Source organism: Lepisosteus platostomus, chromosome 8 (assembly GCF_059453375.1).
Source record: "Lepisosteus platostomus isolate fLepPlt1 chromosome 8, fLepPlt1.hap1, whole genome shotgun sequence".
Lineage (NCBI taxonomy): Eukaryota > Metazoa > Chordata > Actinopteri > Semionotiformes > Lepisosteidae > Lepisosteus > Lepisosteus platostomus.
Genome location: NC_142618.1, coordinates 57,276,509 through 57,293,266, shown reverse-complemented (window position 1 = coordinate 57,293,266; position 16,758 = coordinate 57,276,509). Strand labels below are relative to the sequence as shown.

Here is a 16,758-nt window from a genome sequence, read left to right as displayed (position 1 = left end):
AATCCACATGTTCAAAGTCCTTACAAATTGCTGATTGAACAGGGAACTGCAAGGCCTCTGGCTTATGTAGTTGATGTTAAACATGCAGCTATAGAGTTTGCAAAGGTTTCTGCAGTGCCTGTGCCCTCTAGTGGTTGCATTTGTTATTAAATCTCAGTACCTGTTTGAGAGGAAAGCTTTTCCAGAAATGCCTTCAACACAAGTAGCACTCCACATCTCATGAAAACAGAGTCAAAGTCATGGAACTGTGATACCATAAATGATTTAAATGTCCTGTATTACTGCATTGCAAAAAACAATTGCTTAGCTTTAACAAACATCTGAGCTTAGCTTGACATATTTACTGGTTTTGTCCTGACATTCTCATGTTCATTTTCCATTAAATGCCACTCATGTTTCAGTTCCAATAGCATGTTTTTATTACAAAAAACAAATGAGTCTTGCAAGACTTAGCCATAATTCACTCATCACACCTAAAGTGGGTATAGGCATTTTAAACAGGCAAAAATTAAAGAGTTCCCATAAGAAAATGTTTTTCCAAAAAAATAACCTTTATATATAAAACACACAAAAAAGGAAAACTGGAGTGAAGGCAAACTCAAATCCAGAAAAGGGTGAGAATATGTCTCCTCTCTTCATACTTCAGGTCCTTCACCTCCAGGAATAAGCTGTAAAAAGACATTAAGTAAGGAAAGGCATACCAAAATGGTTTTCAAGCTGCAAAAAAGTAGCAGATCTAATTATTTCAAATTAAAAAATGCTTATGTACCATTAAAATGTACAAACATCTCAATGTGCTCTTACGAAGCAGGACAAATTGTTTTTAATTTTTTTTTTGTGCTTGATATTCACTTTTCATTCAGCAAGTTAAATCACTTCCATCAGCTGTGTTCAACCAACTCCCTCATTAATAGCTTAGTCCTCATGCAACATTTACAAGTCACTTAAATGTATCAGTCTGTCCAATTAATTAATATGATGCCAAAACTATTTAATCAATGTCCAAAATCCATCTGCTTTATCCTTCTAAAAACATAAATAAAATGGATGTTTAACAAAGTAAATTGCTGTTATAAAACATGGAACAACACCACATACTTTCTTCCTTAAAAAAAGATTACATTCAAATCTTTAATGTTTTAATGTTTTTAAGTTAACAACATCCAATACAAAAACACAAATAAGTGCAAGTAAGTAGGTATATCCAGCTTGACAGTGTTGTGGCCTGTCAATTGAGTTCAATTTTAAAGGAATCATTGCCTAAACTGTATAAATCACAAGAAAAGTATCACCATTAGGTTTTCCTTTATTAACACACTTACCATGGTGATGTTGTTTCCATTCAATAAGATCTGATCCAGTTTGGTTATCCTCCTTCCCTCTGGTGTGATCTCACTAAAAAACAAGGCTTCCTGAAATAAACTATGCTACTAATCGATAATCACTAATAGTACAGCCTTAAAATGAAAAGAAAACTAACACAAATAAACAACTTTGTACCCATAAGCAATTCACAAAAATCAAATTCTCTGAAATGAGAACACAAGCGATTTTAGTAATGAAAGGTATTTGTGAATTGTGTTAAGATGACACTATGAATTATTAATTGAAATTAATAATACAACATTGTTGTTGATTACATTTTTATTAAGATTATGATTTTTTATATTTTATTTTGCTAATGTCTAAAGGCAATAAAGCTAGAAGTTATTAAAATAGTGTACTCCAGTTCTTTAAAAAAATTACAGTATGATCAGAATTTAACTCTTCAAATGCACGAGTCAAGATGTAAATAAAGTAACAGACTTTCTTATGTAAGAAAACAAATTGCAATTTGAATATGCATTAATTCAGTGCTCATTTTCATTGAGAAAATTAAAGATTTTTGCCTGTAACAATCTGAACATCATAGCATTTCTTATTTTAGCATGAACAAAACAAAACCTTACAATTCAGTGACATCTTCAAGCACCATGTCTGAGAATGCAAGTAAAGGAAAGCATGTTTTACAAAGTAAAAACCATAAATTGTTATGTTTTTAGTTTTCAGCAATAGATTTAGTATTTTACATCTTATTATATTTTAACGTAAAACAATTCTATTATAGACACTGCATTGTGCATAAGCGTTCGTAAAACATATGCCAAGTACAATCTTACTGCAAGAAGTTGAATTTTTATGATGTGACCTTGCTTCACTTTAATGGAATTTTATCTCAAGCAACACAATACGCGAATACTCCACCAGACTGTATATTTTTGTCATGATACAACCTGCCATTCCAAAGAAAAGCAAAGATTCTATTATTCACCAGTTTATGACCCATTTTGAATTACAAAATGTGTCTGTACCTGGTAAAAAAGTTTTTCTTGGATGTGCAATCTTGAAATCAATGCTGAAAAAAAGACAACATATTGAACAACCAACTAGCTCCATTACTTATTACTATTGATCAAAACTGTTAGTCTTAACTTCACATGTGATGATATACAACATCCATATTACTGTAAAAAGGATACTGACAAAGTCATCAAATCCCAACAGAGTGCCGACAATCTCCTTGTCGTTCTTCATCACAATATGAATCCGGGAACCAATACATTTGTCCACAAGCTCTAAAGAAGATAACGGGAGGGGAGAGGAGAGAACAAGGAATACTGTGATAAGATTTCAGCTGTTTCATAGAACTTAGCCACATCTGCTGACACTTCTAGGATACTGTAATGGTAAGTTACCCTTGTTATATAAAAACATCAGAATGACACAGGAGAAATCACTAGAACTGATTACTTCACTGACACAAATATAAATTAAGCGGACATTTTTAGACAGCAGCAGTGCTCATGAACAGACTTCAAGGATACGGGGGGTTAAACATATTCGAAACAAGTAACATGATCAAAGAATAAACTGCTCCGAAAACAAGTTCATTGGATATCATCGACCTCATTAGCAAAATAAATGACATTTTTTCTTCTAAAAGAGGAAAATTATTTAAAAAAATGGATTTTCCTCTGCTCACGATAAATACAATGTTTTAATGATGTAAGTCGACACAATCGAGGAAGTTATTGCTGTAACACACAGCGTGAGACGGCAAAGAATAACCATACAATATGATGTGGAATTGTTTCATCTACAAGAAAATAATAATAATCCACAACTTCGTGCGGAAGCTTGGAGTGTTAGAGACGCTGATGCCGTGTACACATATTACACATTGGCATATTACACATTTATTACAGTAAATGCCCTGCTTTATAAACAGATCCATTGCACCATGGAAATGATCGTTTGTTCCCTACTGCCTTATCTGGTTAATTAATAACATGACTAGATGGACACAGCGAGGTATAATTTCACATTAGCGAACATAAACCGTCAACGAACACTTCTACTTTTTTTTTTGTTCTTTCTTACTTTTTGGGAAATATTCGGCTAAACACTACAGCAAAGATTAAGACAATACCGTGTTTGGACTGTTTAGAAATGGGCCAAGTCATAAACAAAAATAAGTAATTTACAGGAAAGTTGCGTATAGACAAACTTAGCACTACAGTGCAATGAGGGACAGATACATAACTGCAACTCAATACTTCAATTCATAATTTAAAAAGAACAACGATTGGGTTAATTCACGGACCACCTGCATGTCCTTATTAAAACCGGCCAGTTGGCAGTCTTAGGCTATAGACGCGTCTGGTATATTTTTTAGATTGTAAAAAAGGCTAATGTACACCACCGACGGTTCTACTACGTAGATAGGTCTTAGTACTTCAACAACTTCGCGTTAAAATGTTTTGCTTCACTTTTAATTCACATACCAAGCGGGAGCAATTGTGAAGGGTTTGTAGCCGGAGCCGCCGCCATGTTTGAAGGAAGGTAGACTCGACCAATCGAAGAAAACGTCAACGTGCAAATCAGACAGAAACAATCGACACCCGACCGTCACCTAATGTATATTAGAAAACAGAGCGGTGTGATGTTCTTCTGCTCGCACGAGAACCAGCTCAAGTTTTCAAGTTTATTGTCATTACACTCATATACATGGTATATGGTATAACGAAATGCTATTTAGCTAGCTCTCGGACATAAGTAGTACAAAGAGAAAAAAACAACAACAACAATACAATTGTGTAGCAAAAGAAAGACAGAGACAACAGGCAATGTGCAAAAAACAACAGGCAATGTGCAAAAAACAACAACAGGCAATGTGCAAAAAACAACAGGCAATGTGCAAAAAACAACAACAGGCAATGTGCAAAAAACAACAACAGGCAATGTGCAAAAAAACAACAACAGGCAATGTGCAAAAAAACAACAACAGGCAATGTGCAAACCAACAAAAAAGGTAACAGGTTATGTGCCAAAATATGCATCAACAGAATAAAATAAAGGGATAGAAATTATGGGGCGTGAGCTTTTGACATGTATGGTAGAGGTAGATTTTCAATGTGTGTTTGGGTTTTTGGTAAGAAAGAAAGGAAGAAGGCACTGTGAGGTTCAGATCATAGGTGAGAGTGAGAGAGGCTGGGAATTTAACTATAGAGGAGCTTCAAAATAATTAACTTCACCGAATAGTGTACCTCAAAGCCTTTTTCCTACTGGCGTGTAAACATCCAATCTTTTAGACGAATTCAAAACATTGGACCGCGGCGTTTGATTAAGTTGACAGTATTAATAAGTATTCTCATGACTGTTCCAGTATTTTTTCCGTTGTTTTAATACCTAGCGAAGACTGCTCAGGCCTCCGCCATATGACGAATCGTACGTATGTAATCTATAATCTATAATGTCAGGTGAAACACAACATGCGTGTACGTGTATGTACCAGGTGTGCGGCGAGGCTGGACGCGCCAGTTCCGCCTGCGGCCGTGCGGGGGCGCTGCGGGGCGGAGCGGCTCCCCTGACGTCACCCGCAAGGCGGAAGCGAAGCCGCTGGTGACGGAGAGAGGCGGCCATCAACACCGGCGAGCAGGAGCCCTGCAGGTTCAGATCCCGGCGAGAGTCCGTCTGCGGCTTCCCTACAGCGTCCGTTCGCGGCCGGCATATCCGCGGGGGTGGGGTGGGCAGCCATGGAGCCTCATGGGAGAGAGGAGCCCAGGGGCCCCGTGCTGCACATAGTGGTTGTTGGCTTTCATCACAAGAAAGGCTGCCAGGTGAGATGCGGTGAGACAGACTGAGAGGCGGTAAGGCACTGGGAGCCGCACGTTGGGGAAAAATGTTTCCCTGCCGCTGGCGGAGGCGCTTTTGACCACTGCAAAAGCCCGGAGTATGTTCTGGAAAACGCGACGGGGCGCCTTTCCTGCTGGTTGTGTTTTCTCGTTTGCCTGGGGTGGGGGGGGAGTGAGGGCTTGAGTCAGTGTCAGCCGACAGAAATACAGCAACACTGTTTGGAAAGGGGGTGTGGGACTCGGATCGGACCTCGCATCCACAGCAGCGCGATTCGCCCAGCCCGGGTGACAAACTGCTTTCTCAACCGTGCGAGACAGCCCATTTTAAACCCTGCCTGCGATTATCGCTGATTCCAGATAAAAAAAAAATGCAATACTTCCAGGTCCGTGAACGATCGTGCGTGTTTATGGCTCGTTTAGCAGAGAATTGGATATGTGCATTCAACAAGGAACCTTCTGTTGCATAAAGCAAGCCGATGGCTAAATTCAGCATCTTGTGTTTGCAGAGATTGCCTCACTAATGCGGAGCACTGATGTTCTCAGATATGAAGAAATCAGTCCTCTATCAGATAAACGGCCGTTTTTCATGTTCCCGGACATACTGTAGGTCAATGATTGTGTGTATTTTCCTTTGCTGTACGTAATATCTCAGGTTCCCCAAAAATACTAGCGAGCCCCTAAAACAGCTTCTTACAGATAGGCCTGTGCTCTGTAGGGTTTTTTGAAGGCAAATACTTTGTTTAGTCTAGTTATCCGCGGTCTGTTTTCAGTTAGACGTATCTAATTAATTTATCGGTGTTGTCACCACACCACACGACTGCAGAAGTTGTCCTTTCCCCTCGCCTATGTCTAGGCTGCACTGTGATATAGCTGTAAGGGTAGGGCTTCAAAGTTTCGGGCTCAGATCTCGGCTGGGGTCCCAGTGTTGTTCCCCTGAGAACCGTACTTGTCCTGTAAAGTCCCCAGCTGTAATGGGTAGAAACGTCAAGTCCACCTCAGTGTCGAAGAAGGGTCTTTTTGAAAAATCGCCTCCACCGTTTTCTGCAGTACAGAGTGTAAACTGTTTTCAGGATAGGGGAATGGCACTAGCGGAACAGAGTGTGCTTTCATGATGATAAGTCTGACGGAGAAAGTATTAGGTAAGAGGAATATGAAACATCCAGCAAGCTTTTGTAGAAAGACTGCATATTGACACTGACATGTTAGCAGTAGTGTCAGAAATCCTCTGAGCGCCCTTGTGGTCAGGCCAGCGCAAACCACTTCTTAATTAAAGCCGTGTACTGTGCGAAAGCGCTGATCTAGGCAGCTGAGGGTGTTTCTCTGTGGAGATCAAATTCTATTGTACTCCGTTAGGATCCTGTGAATGGCGATGGGGAAACAAATTACAGAACAATTGCAAAAATATAGAGAACAGTTTCTGATACACTTAGCTCAGAGTAGATTGCAAAACGTTAGAGCTATGTGTAATACGTATGAGTGTATAGATGTTTGGAATTGTGAAAGTGCCAGAGATTAGTCATATTCAGAGCTACTGCTTGCTCCTAAAAACACCAGGACCTGAGGGGTGTCCCTTGTATGTGTGTGCATGTAGATGCTTAAACTTTGCTTAATCGTTTTTATGCTCTTGGGTATAATATTGTGTAAGGTCACTTATTTGCTGGGATGAAAATCAACTTTCAAATGCAGGACAATGCTGCTATAAACTATACAGTATCTCTTAAACATTTCACTCATGGATGCCCAATTAAGCTGAAAGTGATTGTGGTCTTTCACTGACAGTTGATAAAGGATCCCTGAAAAGCTCAGGGGCTGCTTGCAGTCACCTGACACTCTCCAAGTTGTTTCCATGTGAATTTGAATGCCACCTGAAGTATACATTTCACTCACCAGTCCACCATGTTTCTGTAAAGCTGTTTGACAGCACTCAGTAGCAGGCTGTAGACGTGGGCAAGGCTCAGCTGAATTGTAAAACATTTGCAAACTGGGCACAGCACAACAGGTTTTCCTCCTTGGTGAGCTGGAGGGAGCTCACACCGGGTTTTGTTTCAGCAGGGAAAGGACTGACAACGGCTTATCTGTGGTTTCAGCCTGGGGGGGCAGGGGACGTACGTCTTTCTGACCACTGCAGGCTTGGAAAAATCAAATGTCTTGCAGATCAAATGCAGTTTGAGATAATTTGGCTTCTGTTTGTTTGTCAAGTAATTGTCAATTCTAACAAGATTGTGGACACAGACTATCAATTAGAAATAACTGGCCTCTGTGTAACACATAACTTGGTAAAGACAGTTCTTTGACATGTAATTTCTGCCTTACTTAGATAATCTCACACCACTGAAATTAGAACTACCTCTTTATATGCAGTAGGTAGCTGTGGAACTTATACATATCTATACCTATATATGCTCTAGAGAACCATAACAAATGATCAAGGAACAAGTTATAGGTGTATTCCATGCTGAAAAGAGAAGAAAGAAAACGCAACGTTTTGGCCGTGGAGCCTTCTTCAGGTGTGAGAAAGACTGTTGGTAGGGATATAAGGTGATGATACAGACTTAAATACTTCTCACTGAGAGGAAGAAAGATTCACTTCCAAAATGAAATCAGATCTTTGATAATCTGTGTCTCTGTTACCGCATCAACATAGTAATTCTGTTTCATACAGTCCAAGACCTTCACTTATTCGGACAATTATTGTACTGTATCATTATTTGATTAAATGTTTGTTTTTTAATTTTGAACTAAGTAAAAATCGCGGAAGACTGTACTACAGCATCATGACCACTTTGTGAGCTGATCTCATCAGAAACTGGGAACTTAGCAGTTCTTGCCCCAGTCAGTACTGGGTACGGAGGCCACTTAGGGAAAATCAGTTTGTGGCTATAAGTGGTGATTGATATTTCTGTTGATGAGATGCAGTTCTGTGTATGAGATATTAAACCGAAGCCCTGAGTGTTGGGTGAATAATCTCCTGGCACTCTCACTGTGTAGGTGCTGTGGTGTCCTGGCTGATTTCCACCTGGGATCTTACACAATCTAGTCTGTCCAAAGTTCTCACTTAAAGTTTCAGTTTCTCACTTTGCCACCTGCGGTTCGTGTAGTAGTGTTGCTGCTAGCCCAGCATAACTGCCACTCAGGTGCCTCAGTTGAGTGGTGGAAATGGGTCCTCTCCTGTATATAAAGCGCCTTTCGATATATAGCACTTTTTGTATAAATGCAAGGAATTATTGATATGAACAGAACCAAGCCCCATCATTAAATCCTTGTAACTTACGTGTGCTTTGGGTGAAAATTTCAAGCAAAAAGCAGTTCAGAAATCATCTATGTGTCTGTGCATATAGTATACATAGTAGGTTTAAGAGTTTCATCAAAGCAGACAAGAAGCAGTGAAGCACCTTTTAGGGCTGTTCTGTCATAATCCCACGGATGGGAGCTTCACACCACTGGCTCCTCAGCCAAGCACACACACACTTAATGTCTGATCCCACGGTTCCCTCTCATAGTGAGCTGGATTACTGTTGCATCAACACATGATTAGCAATTAGTTAAACTAACCTGTCTCAGGGCAGTCTAAAACCTGCACGCTTGTTTTCAGCCGCTGGTTGTAGTTGTACAATATCGAGCAAATGGCACGAAGATTTATTTTCTGTTTGATTACTAAAGATCTATAAATTGCTGAAGTTTCCTTTGATTGTGTTTTTGCTTTTGGAAATGCATTGATCCAGAATGCTGTGATGCTGCTGTGACAGGTATAACACTTGTGAGATATCTTGGATATACTGTACACCTTGGTTGTTTGCCTTCCCCGTTGTCTTAAAGGTAGACTCCCGTGACACTACTCTAATTTGATTAGTTTTAACCATCATGGGGTGCGATCTTTTCAGAGCTGTTTGGCACATTTCACGAGATTAAGTCTTGTGGATCAATGAATTGAACTTACTCTGAAGACGGTTATCTTATATAACTTAAGCGTTTCTACTAGTTTATATTTAATCTGTTTGCTGCATTTGACAGTGCAGTATTTTAGCAGGTTCGGTAATTGTCACTTTATTTTATTGATCTTTTTATTGTGAAATTGAGAAGCTTTATAATAGCAACAAATGCTGTTGGTTCAAGTAATGATTTAGTGTTTTTAAAACCTCTAATATATATATACACGCACACTGTGGAGTGCCATAAATAAAAAGTCTGTCAGGTGGCGATGTGATCTAATACAAAACAGCAATTATTTGTGATAATCTGATAATCTCTAAAAGTATAGCTCTAGGATTTCAGGCTCTCTGGCGACATTTTCTTTTAATATTATGTGCAACGGAGAATTTAATTTGTATTAACTCTCATGTGGAATTTAAAGTGCGATGGTTGGGGTCGATTGGATAGCGGATCAAACCACGAGGAGAGCCGTCTTTGTTTACGGGGCACTGTAATCGTCCTCATCAGAGAAGAGGTTTTACCGGTTACCTGATAGGAGCCCAGTGAGTGACCTTGTCCATTGTATAAGAGGAGCCGGTGCTTCTCCACATTCCAGCTGCTGGCCTCACAGGCAGCCAGGCTTGAAGGTGCAGGTAGAATGGAGAAATGAGCTGAGGTCACACGGCAGGCATCTGGGGGACGATGTCGTTATTGTCTGCAGTGCTTCAGTTCAAAGGCAGCACGGGGGGGGGGGCTCATCTCTTTGCCCGTGCAGCCGGTTTCTCTTAACTTACGAAGGGGTAGTGTAGCTTCACAAGTGGTCTCCGAAATACAGTTCCTGTTTCACGCAGATTCCAGGACCTAAGAGAGGTCACAGAGGGTTGGAAGTCATTCAACCTGCTGGTGGCTAATCGAACCAAGGATCTCGTCCAGCTCTTTATTGAAAGAGCCCAGGGAACCACCTGCGACAATGGACTTCCATGTCCATTTGTGCCAAGAAAGTAGCCCCTTTTCTCAGTTTTAAGTGTCCTATAAGTTGTCGTGTCCTCCCCAACTTTGCCAGTGCCTTTGATGCTTTTGAGTTCTTGGGTTTGCCCTTGCAGTCTCTGTTCAAGTTGAAGAAGATGCAGTTCTGTCATCCTGCCAGGGTAGGATGCCCCTCTTCTCTTGATGGATTCCAGATCTGTAATCATGTTTTTAATTAAAACGGTCACCAAAATCGAAATGCTGCTTTGTCAGTTGTTGAATCGGGTTGTTTAAGCCGGTAACCAGTTGGTTTAGCTGTGGTTAAACCTAAGTAAAAGCTGAGTTGGAGTCAGTTAGCCCACAACCCACTGGCTTTCCAGGTCCAGCACTGGACACTGCTTCGTGCCTGGAAATGTAACCCTTATGGACTCTTCTCTGGACTGACTCCATGAGTTTTTTATTTCATTACACATTTATAAAAGTTATTTCTGAATTTATAATCATTATGCCAAGAATCTCTTCTTAGAGGTGTAAAGCAGGCAGTGTGGAGAGAGTGAGGGATCAGGGTAGTTTAGAAGGCACCCTGTGCAGAAGGGACTTTCCCAGATGGAAGGAATATTTCACAGTCTGTGTCATGATCATTACATGTCCGTTCTTCAGCTTTTCTTTGGAAGGGAATGGAATATTGAAATGTATTCTTTATAATAACAGTGGGCATGTAAGGAAATTATAAAACTCCTAGTGTTATGCAGACCATAATAAAGCATGACATTTTAGTCATCCACCTATTCCTAATGTGGTCTAAATCTAGGATTTTGCACTTTGCCTTTGTGATGAACTGGTACTTACTCTAGCCATTTTAATTACTGACACTGTAACATCAGTTGTACCAAATAAGACAAAGCCTGTACTGTATTTACCATTAAATAAGGTTTACTAAAGAGTTTATTGTATTTTGTGGCAATTTCAGAATTCCTAAACAGCATTGGCTATGGTAACTGAACGTGATTTAGTAAAATCGCATGGGTCAAAAGTACCTTTTTCTGCTTTAACCCTTTAATGGATTTAAGAGCAACCTCTGTGTTAAATCTGCTAGTGTCACATGCTAAGTTTGCACTCATGCCACTTGGTTTCTCAGGTTGAGTTTTCCTATCCACCTCTGATCCCAGAAGAGGGCCATGACAGCAGCAGTTTGCCTGAAGAGTGGAAGTATCTCCCATTCTTAGCATTGCCCGATGGAGCCCACAATTACCAAGAAGGTAAGAAGTCTGTGAAATGCAGTTTAAAGATACAGGGCAAGATAAAAGCTTCTCAACATTTAAAACTCCTGCATATGATGTATATTATAGATTTTCTGTGACTGATGTTGCTTCTTTTAGCATTTGCAAATTATTGCGTTTAATAGAACTGGGTACAGGTTGGTTATCTCTCCCTGTGGTATGTTTATGCAAATAATGACATGGAGTGTGTTTGAGATATGAGGAGATATCTGCACGGCTCTCTCAAGTCTGACAGTTAGACTTCTTTCATATACTGTCGTTTTGCTGTGATAAAGTTTTTCATGTGGGGTTCAAGGGTTGGTAAAGGAATATTTAAATGTTCTCTGTTAAAATCAGTATCTTCCATGGGATTTTTCATTGCATAAATGCCACAGTAGAAAATAATGAACATTTAACTGTGAGGTGATATCCTGGGCTACTTAGTAGTTATCCGATAAATACAAGAATTAAGTAAAAAATAAATAATTCTCAGTAAAACAAATGTACATATTAGAAGTGCAGTGCCTTTGTGCTGTCAATGTCAGTAGGAACACTGCCCGTAGGTAAGGAGTCGTTGATTACAGTAAAGAAGGAATGAGCTGGTGAGTAAAGTGCAGTATCGGTAATCGATTGGTGATAGAAGTTCATGGAAGTGTGAGAGAAATCACAGATGCTATTTAAGACAGAGGTGTATTGTAGAGCTGCACACTTTATTTTATGAAAGATATAAGTTTATCTTAAAGTGTTTCTCTGTTTGCAGACACTATCTATTTTCACTTACCTCCTCGAAGTGGTGACAGGAAATGTGTTTATGGTGTATCCTGCTACCGGCAGATAGAGGCCAAGGTTAGTTCCTACTCAGAGTTTTCTGTGTTCCTATCTCGTTTAATTTCTTTGAATTTCTTTTTTTTTAAGTTAGTTTGGAAAACCTCCTGTATTGTTAACATTGCCCAGCAGGAAAGTGGGAAAATGTGGGTATGCTACAGTGGTGTGCAATCATATATGACGTTGTGTTCCCTGCTTTTTTAATTGCTTTGTCGACATGAATACAGTTATGAATGTAAAATACAATTGGTTTTTTTTTAACAAATTCAGATTTTTTTTTCTCATATTCCATAGGCCCTGAAGGTTCGTCAGGCAGATATCACCAGAGAAACGGTTCAGAAGAGCGTGTGTGTTCTTAGCAGACTGGTAAGTCACAAGACGAACGTGTTGCTGTTGTTGGTCAGCCAGATATTTGGATGGTCGGGTTTATTCAGTGAAAAAGCATACGTCTCTGGGAAAGCCACTCTGTAGGAGAGAAAAAAAGAGAGCTAAACGTTGAGAGGTAGCAATGAAATACTTTGACAAATTCCTGGTTCAAAGCAACAAAAGGGAATCATGTTCACATGGCTGCAGAATATCTTGATATATACAGTTAACTCCTTGAGCTAGAGTGCGAGATACAACAGATCACAGCGGTGGCTGTAACGAGCTGTGCATGACATTTTAATCATCTGCCTGTGCCATCTTGCTGTTTTTCCCAAGCAATCATTTATTTGTGGTGATAGTTTTGCTGTTTGAATGTTTCTCTCTTGTTTTGTCTTGCCCATGTTGTGCCCAGCTGGCTGTCTGTTCTGGCAAACCATAACACTGCAGTTGGTTTTGGATTGACCGTACAAAACTGATTGCAGAGGAGAGTGCTGAGAAAGCAGATTAGCATTGCGAGATGCTGTGTCAGCCATTGAAGCAGCATTCAGCTCAATGTTTCAGCACTTTCTTGGGCCTTGCTCTTTTACTCAGAAGCTTTTTCTGTAGCATTTAACATGAAACATTAAAGCAGAAATGAACATAACATCACGCTGAATTCATACAATATCATATTTAGCACAAAATACATTATTTAAGAGGAAAATGCAAGCTGTTGCCGATGAACTAGTCCTTTCCATTTTCAAATATAAAAAAAGGTCTCTCAGATGTCTTTTGTGCTGTAGTGAGATGAGCTGAATGAAACTAGATATTTTAAGAAAGGAGTGACAGTAAGTGTCAGTTCTGGAATTTACATTAAAGAAAAAGGTCATTTTGTTAAAGATGTTTGTGATTTTTTTTTTAAATCCTTAAATACAAAGCAGTATTTTTAAACAAATTCATAGCGCCCTTTTGCTGGCAATAAAGCATTTCCCTGTCGGGCAACAGATTTGAGATGTTTATTTTAGTGATCCTCATAATCCATAATGGTATTTGGAGTGTTAGTATCTGCTAAAGATCGATTTGGACAAGCTGGTACCTTTCATTAAAACAATGTTAAAATAGTATAAAGTCACCAAAAAAATGCAGTTGTTTTCTAGGACAGTTTCCCAAACTGTGTTTATAAAGTATAGATCTGGAGCTCTATGTGACATTGAACTAGATATTGTAATTGAATTTGTTTAAATAAGTCTCCTTTTCAGATTAAAAGTCTAGTCAAACAAGTGAAGTCTAATGAAAAATGTGGTCTATGTTTCAGTTTGGGTTAAATGCTATTTCTTGCGATAGCAGTGTTAATTATTCTTAAAAGGTTTGGTGTGCCAGAAAATATTTGGAAGGCGAAATGTTTGTTGTGAGCTGCATTCTGCAGTTTTGAAAAATAAAATTCCCTGAGTATTGTTCTTGAAAACTGTGCGGTTTCATGCAACACCTGAATGACAGCCCTTTCTTTTCTCCAGCCATTATATGGGTTACTACAAGCCAAGCTGCAGCTCATCACCCACGCCTACTTTGAAGAAAAAGACTTTTCTCAGATATCTATTTTAAAGGTGAGTGCCTTAATGAGTTTTAACCTGTGTCTAGGATCTAAAACTCTCCTAAAGATTAGATATGGGCCGAGTCTTTCTGCGGTGTCCAAGATGATTCATTTTTTTTCTTTTCCTCCCTTCCAGAATTACTTGATAAGTTGGTAGTTGCACAATTAGAGACTTCTTGTACTATCTCTAAGAAGTTTGGAGATCGTAGTTAGGTTATAGGTTTTTTTTATTCTTCTCCTGTTCCTCATAGTTTTATCGTATAAGTATATTTGTGAATACCAAAATATTTTAAAATTCATTTTTAATGTCTTTTATTAGTTACACTTAACTTGTTAGATATACAATTTATAGTTAACATAAAACCTGTTTATAAAATTTACAGAAACAGCTGAATGGCTTATTTATAACCAGACTATGTACATTCTTTTTTTTATTATTGCTGCACACAAAATAGCTTTTCCAACACTTTTAAATTAAGGTTTTGTGTTAACATATTTGCTTATGTTTAATCTTTAAATAATTCACATGAAGCAGCTTTCATTTTAGAATATACATACATCATAAGCAGCTAATTAATAGAGCTCTGTAAGTTAGCACTTTACATGGAGCAGTTTCCAAAAAGAGGGTAAAATGGTTAGGCTCCGAGTATGGTCTGCCTGGAATGGGCAGCTTTTTAACCACTCTGCTTAAGCAAATTTTCAAATAAAGGTGCGTTTGCAAATTTAACATTTAACTTTAATTTTTTGTTGAAATAAATGATATTTATATTGAGTTTTTCCGTTTTTTTTCACAGCACAATTTACTTATTTATTATGCATCATATAATTAAGAATATTGTGGCTGGTGATGATAAATTCAAATGAAAGCAGCAGGACTGAGACTGGTGCTCTTTCAACCTGTTTTTATCTACTATCAGTAGCAGTAGTTAAGTTTGAGGCGTTGTTACTTTAGTATTTAATATATTAGCAATTTAACTTTTTTAAAGACAATTGAAATTAACATTTGGTACAGATAGCTGCTGGATCATTTCCATTGCTGTGTTATTCACCGTTAATACAATGCCTTCCACAATTGAATGAAAATTGAGTTTTGGCGGTTTCACTGGCCCAACTTGTCGAACTGGTATGGGATTGGGGAGTGGCAGTGAATTTTGAATTTATAGAAAGTGTTCCACCTGTTGGCCTTACAGTATTCTTTTATAAGTATTATTATTACATGTAATAATGGTTGGCAGAATGTTGTTTAAAATGAATGTGTTCAAAGCTGTTTATTTTAAGGAGCAGCCCAGGGATGTGTTTAGGGGAGTTAGTGTGTCTTTTAGCAATAGTATTGTGTCCTAGGCAATTGTATTGCCTGTATAAAGTAGGTTTTTACAACTCTGAAGCTGTGGAGTGACCCATTTTTCATGTGATATTTCTACTACAGCAGCTCCTCATGTTTGTGATTTTGTGCAGGCTGTTAATTTCTTCTTTATGTGCATTTCAGTCATTATGGGCTTGCATATGAGGTTCTCATAGTGCATCAAGAAAAAAATGTTCCCAGAATGTGCCTTGCAAACCAATGTCAACACAGGCAGCTCAGTTTACAGCTGTATAGCCTCGTTCGGAAGTGATCGTTTTTTGACTTCAGTCTTCCTTTTCATGGCAGGAGCTGTATGAACACATGAATGGCTCTTTGGGGGGGACAGCCCTGGAGGGATCCCAGGTGTATCTCGGTAAGCTCATCTCTTTCATACGAACCGCTTGCCTGACAAGAGCCTCGTCCTGCATGACAGTGGGGGGGGGGCGGTGTTCAGGGGACCTGGATCTGACAAACATGTCTCCGTTATGTTTTGTAATTTGTATTTCAGTGGCCGTTTGAGACATTGATCTGAAATACAATCAGCTGTCCCGCTGACAAAAAAAAAGTTAAGATTTCAGCGTGTACATTATGTGTTGCCCCCTTCTCTTAACTGTTTTTCATTGCGTCTGTTAATTGTTGTTTAGCTTTTATACATTACATGCAGAACGTCCTGAGATGGTAAATTAGACAGAATGATTACTTTTGCTTTATTATAAAAAGTGTATACAGTGCATGATGATGATGCTTTTATTAAATTCATGTGCTACAAAGAAAATGGTGGCATTTCGCATTTAAAACCAGCTGCTGTCCCTAGAAAAGTATTACTATACAGAGAGAGCTGCCCAGTTTGTTTATTTACTAGAAATACATGCTGCAAACAACTCAGTGTTTCTATAAATAATTCCTTATCTTCTTTTTAGCGGTGAAAGACACCCACGTCATGCAAGACTGTAAATCGATTCTGAGAAATAATTTCTAGAGGAGCCGTCATGAATAAATCTAATCTGCAGACTACAAATTCCTGCTATTGGGGTCATAGCAACCCAGAGCCTATCCCAGAAACATAGGGCACCATTCGGGGTTACACCCTAAATGGGACATCAGCCCATCGCAGGGTATGCAGACAGTGACAATACAGAGACAATTTTTCATGGGTTTAGAAAAAAAACTGTGTGTGATCTATCCTGGTTTGAATTAATTTATTTTCACAAATACACAGATCAATTTACAGTGCTTCTAGAATTGTCTATGTTTAGAGCAGAAAAGTATCTAGTTAGGGAATAAATACTAACTCGCATGAATGCAGTTTAAAAAATGAAGGAGAACGTTTATGTAGAATGGTTTGGA

At 38.8% G+C, this 16,758-nt stretch overlaps 2 protein-coding genes across 2 annotated transcripts in view; one reads left to right on the top strand and one right to left on the bottom strand.

The window, feature by feature from the left end:
* Window positions 1-395: 395 nt before the first annotated feature.
* On the bottom strand, window positions 396-3,964 carry lsm5 (LSM5 homolog, U6 small nuclear RNA and mRNA degradation associated). Its single transcript, XM_088644002.1, has 5 exons — window positions 3,825-3,964; window positions 2,520-2,615; window positions 1,950-1,977; window positions 1,323-1,395; window positions 396-668 (listed from the first exon to the last, which is right to left on the bottom strand). The coding sequence occupies exons 1-5, from the start codon at window positions 3,868-3,870 to the stop codon at window positions 636-638; spliced, it is 276 nt and encodes a 91-aa protein (XP_088500128.1). The 5' UTR covers window positions 3,871-3,964; the 3' UTR covers window positions 396-635.
* Window positions 3,965-4,918: 954 nt separating this feature from the next.
* avl9 (AVL9 cell migration associated) overlaps window positions 4,919-16,758 on the top strand; it is a 30,921-nt gene continuing 19,081 nt past the window's right edge. Inside the window, exons 1-6 of the mRNA XM_088643999.1 lie at window positions 4,919-5,159; window positions 11,188-11,308; window positions 12,069-12,154; window positions 12,428-12,499; window positions 13,993-14,082; window positions 15,718-15,784. Coding sequence (XP_088500125.1) covers window positions 5,076-5,159; window positions 11,188-11,308; window positions 12,069-12,154; window positions 12,428-12,499; window positions 13,993-14,082; window positions 15,718-15,784 — 520 coding nt within the window. The 5' untranslated portion in view covers window positions 4,919-5,075. The remainder of the gene's footprint in view (window positions 5,160-11,187; window positions 11,309-12,068; window positions 12,155-12,427; window positions 12,500-13,992; window positions 14,083-15,717; window positions 15,785-16,758) is intronic.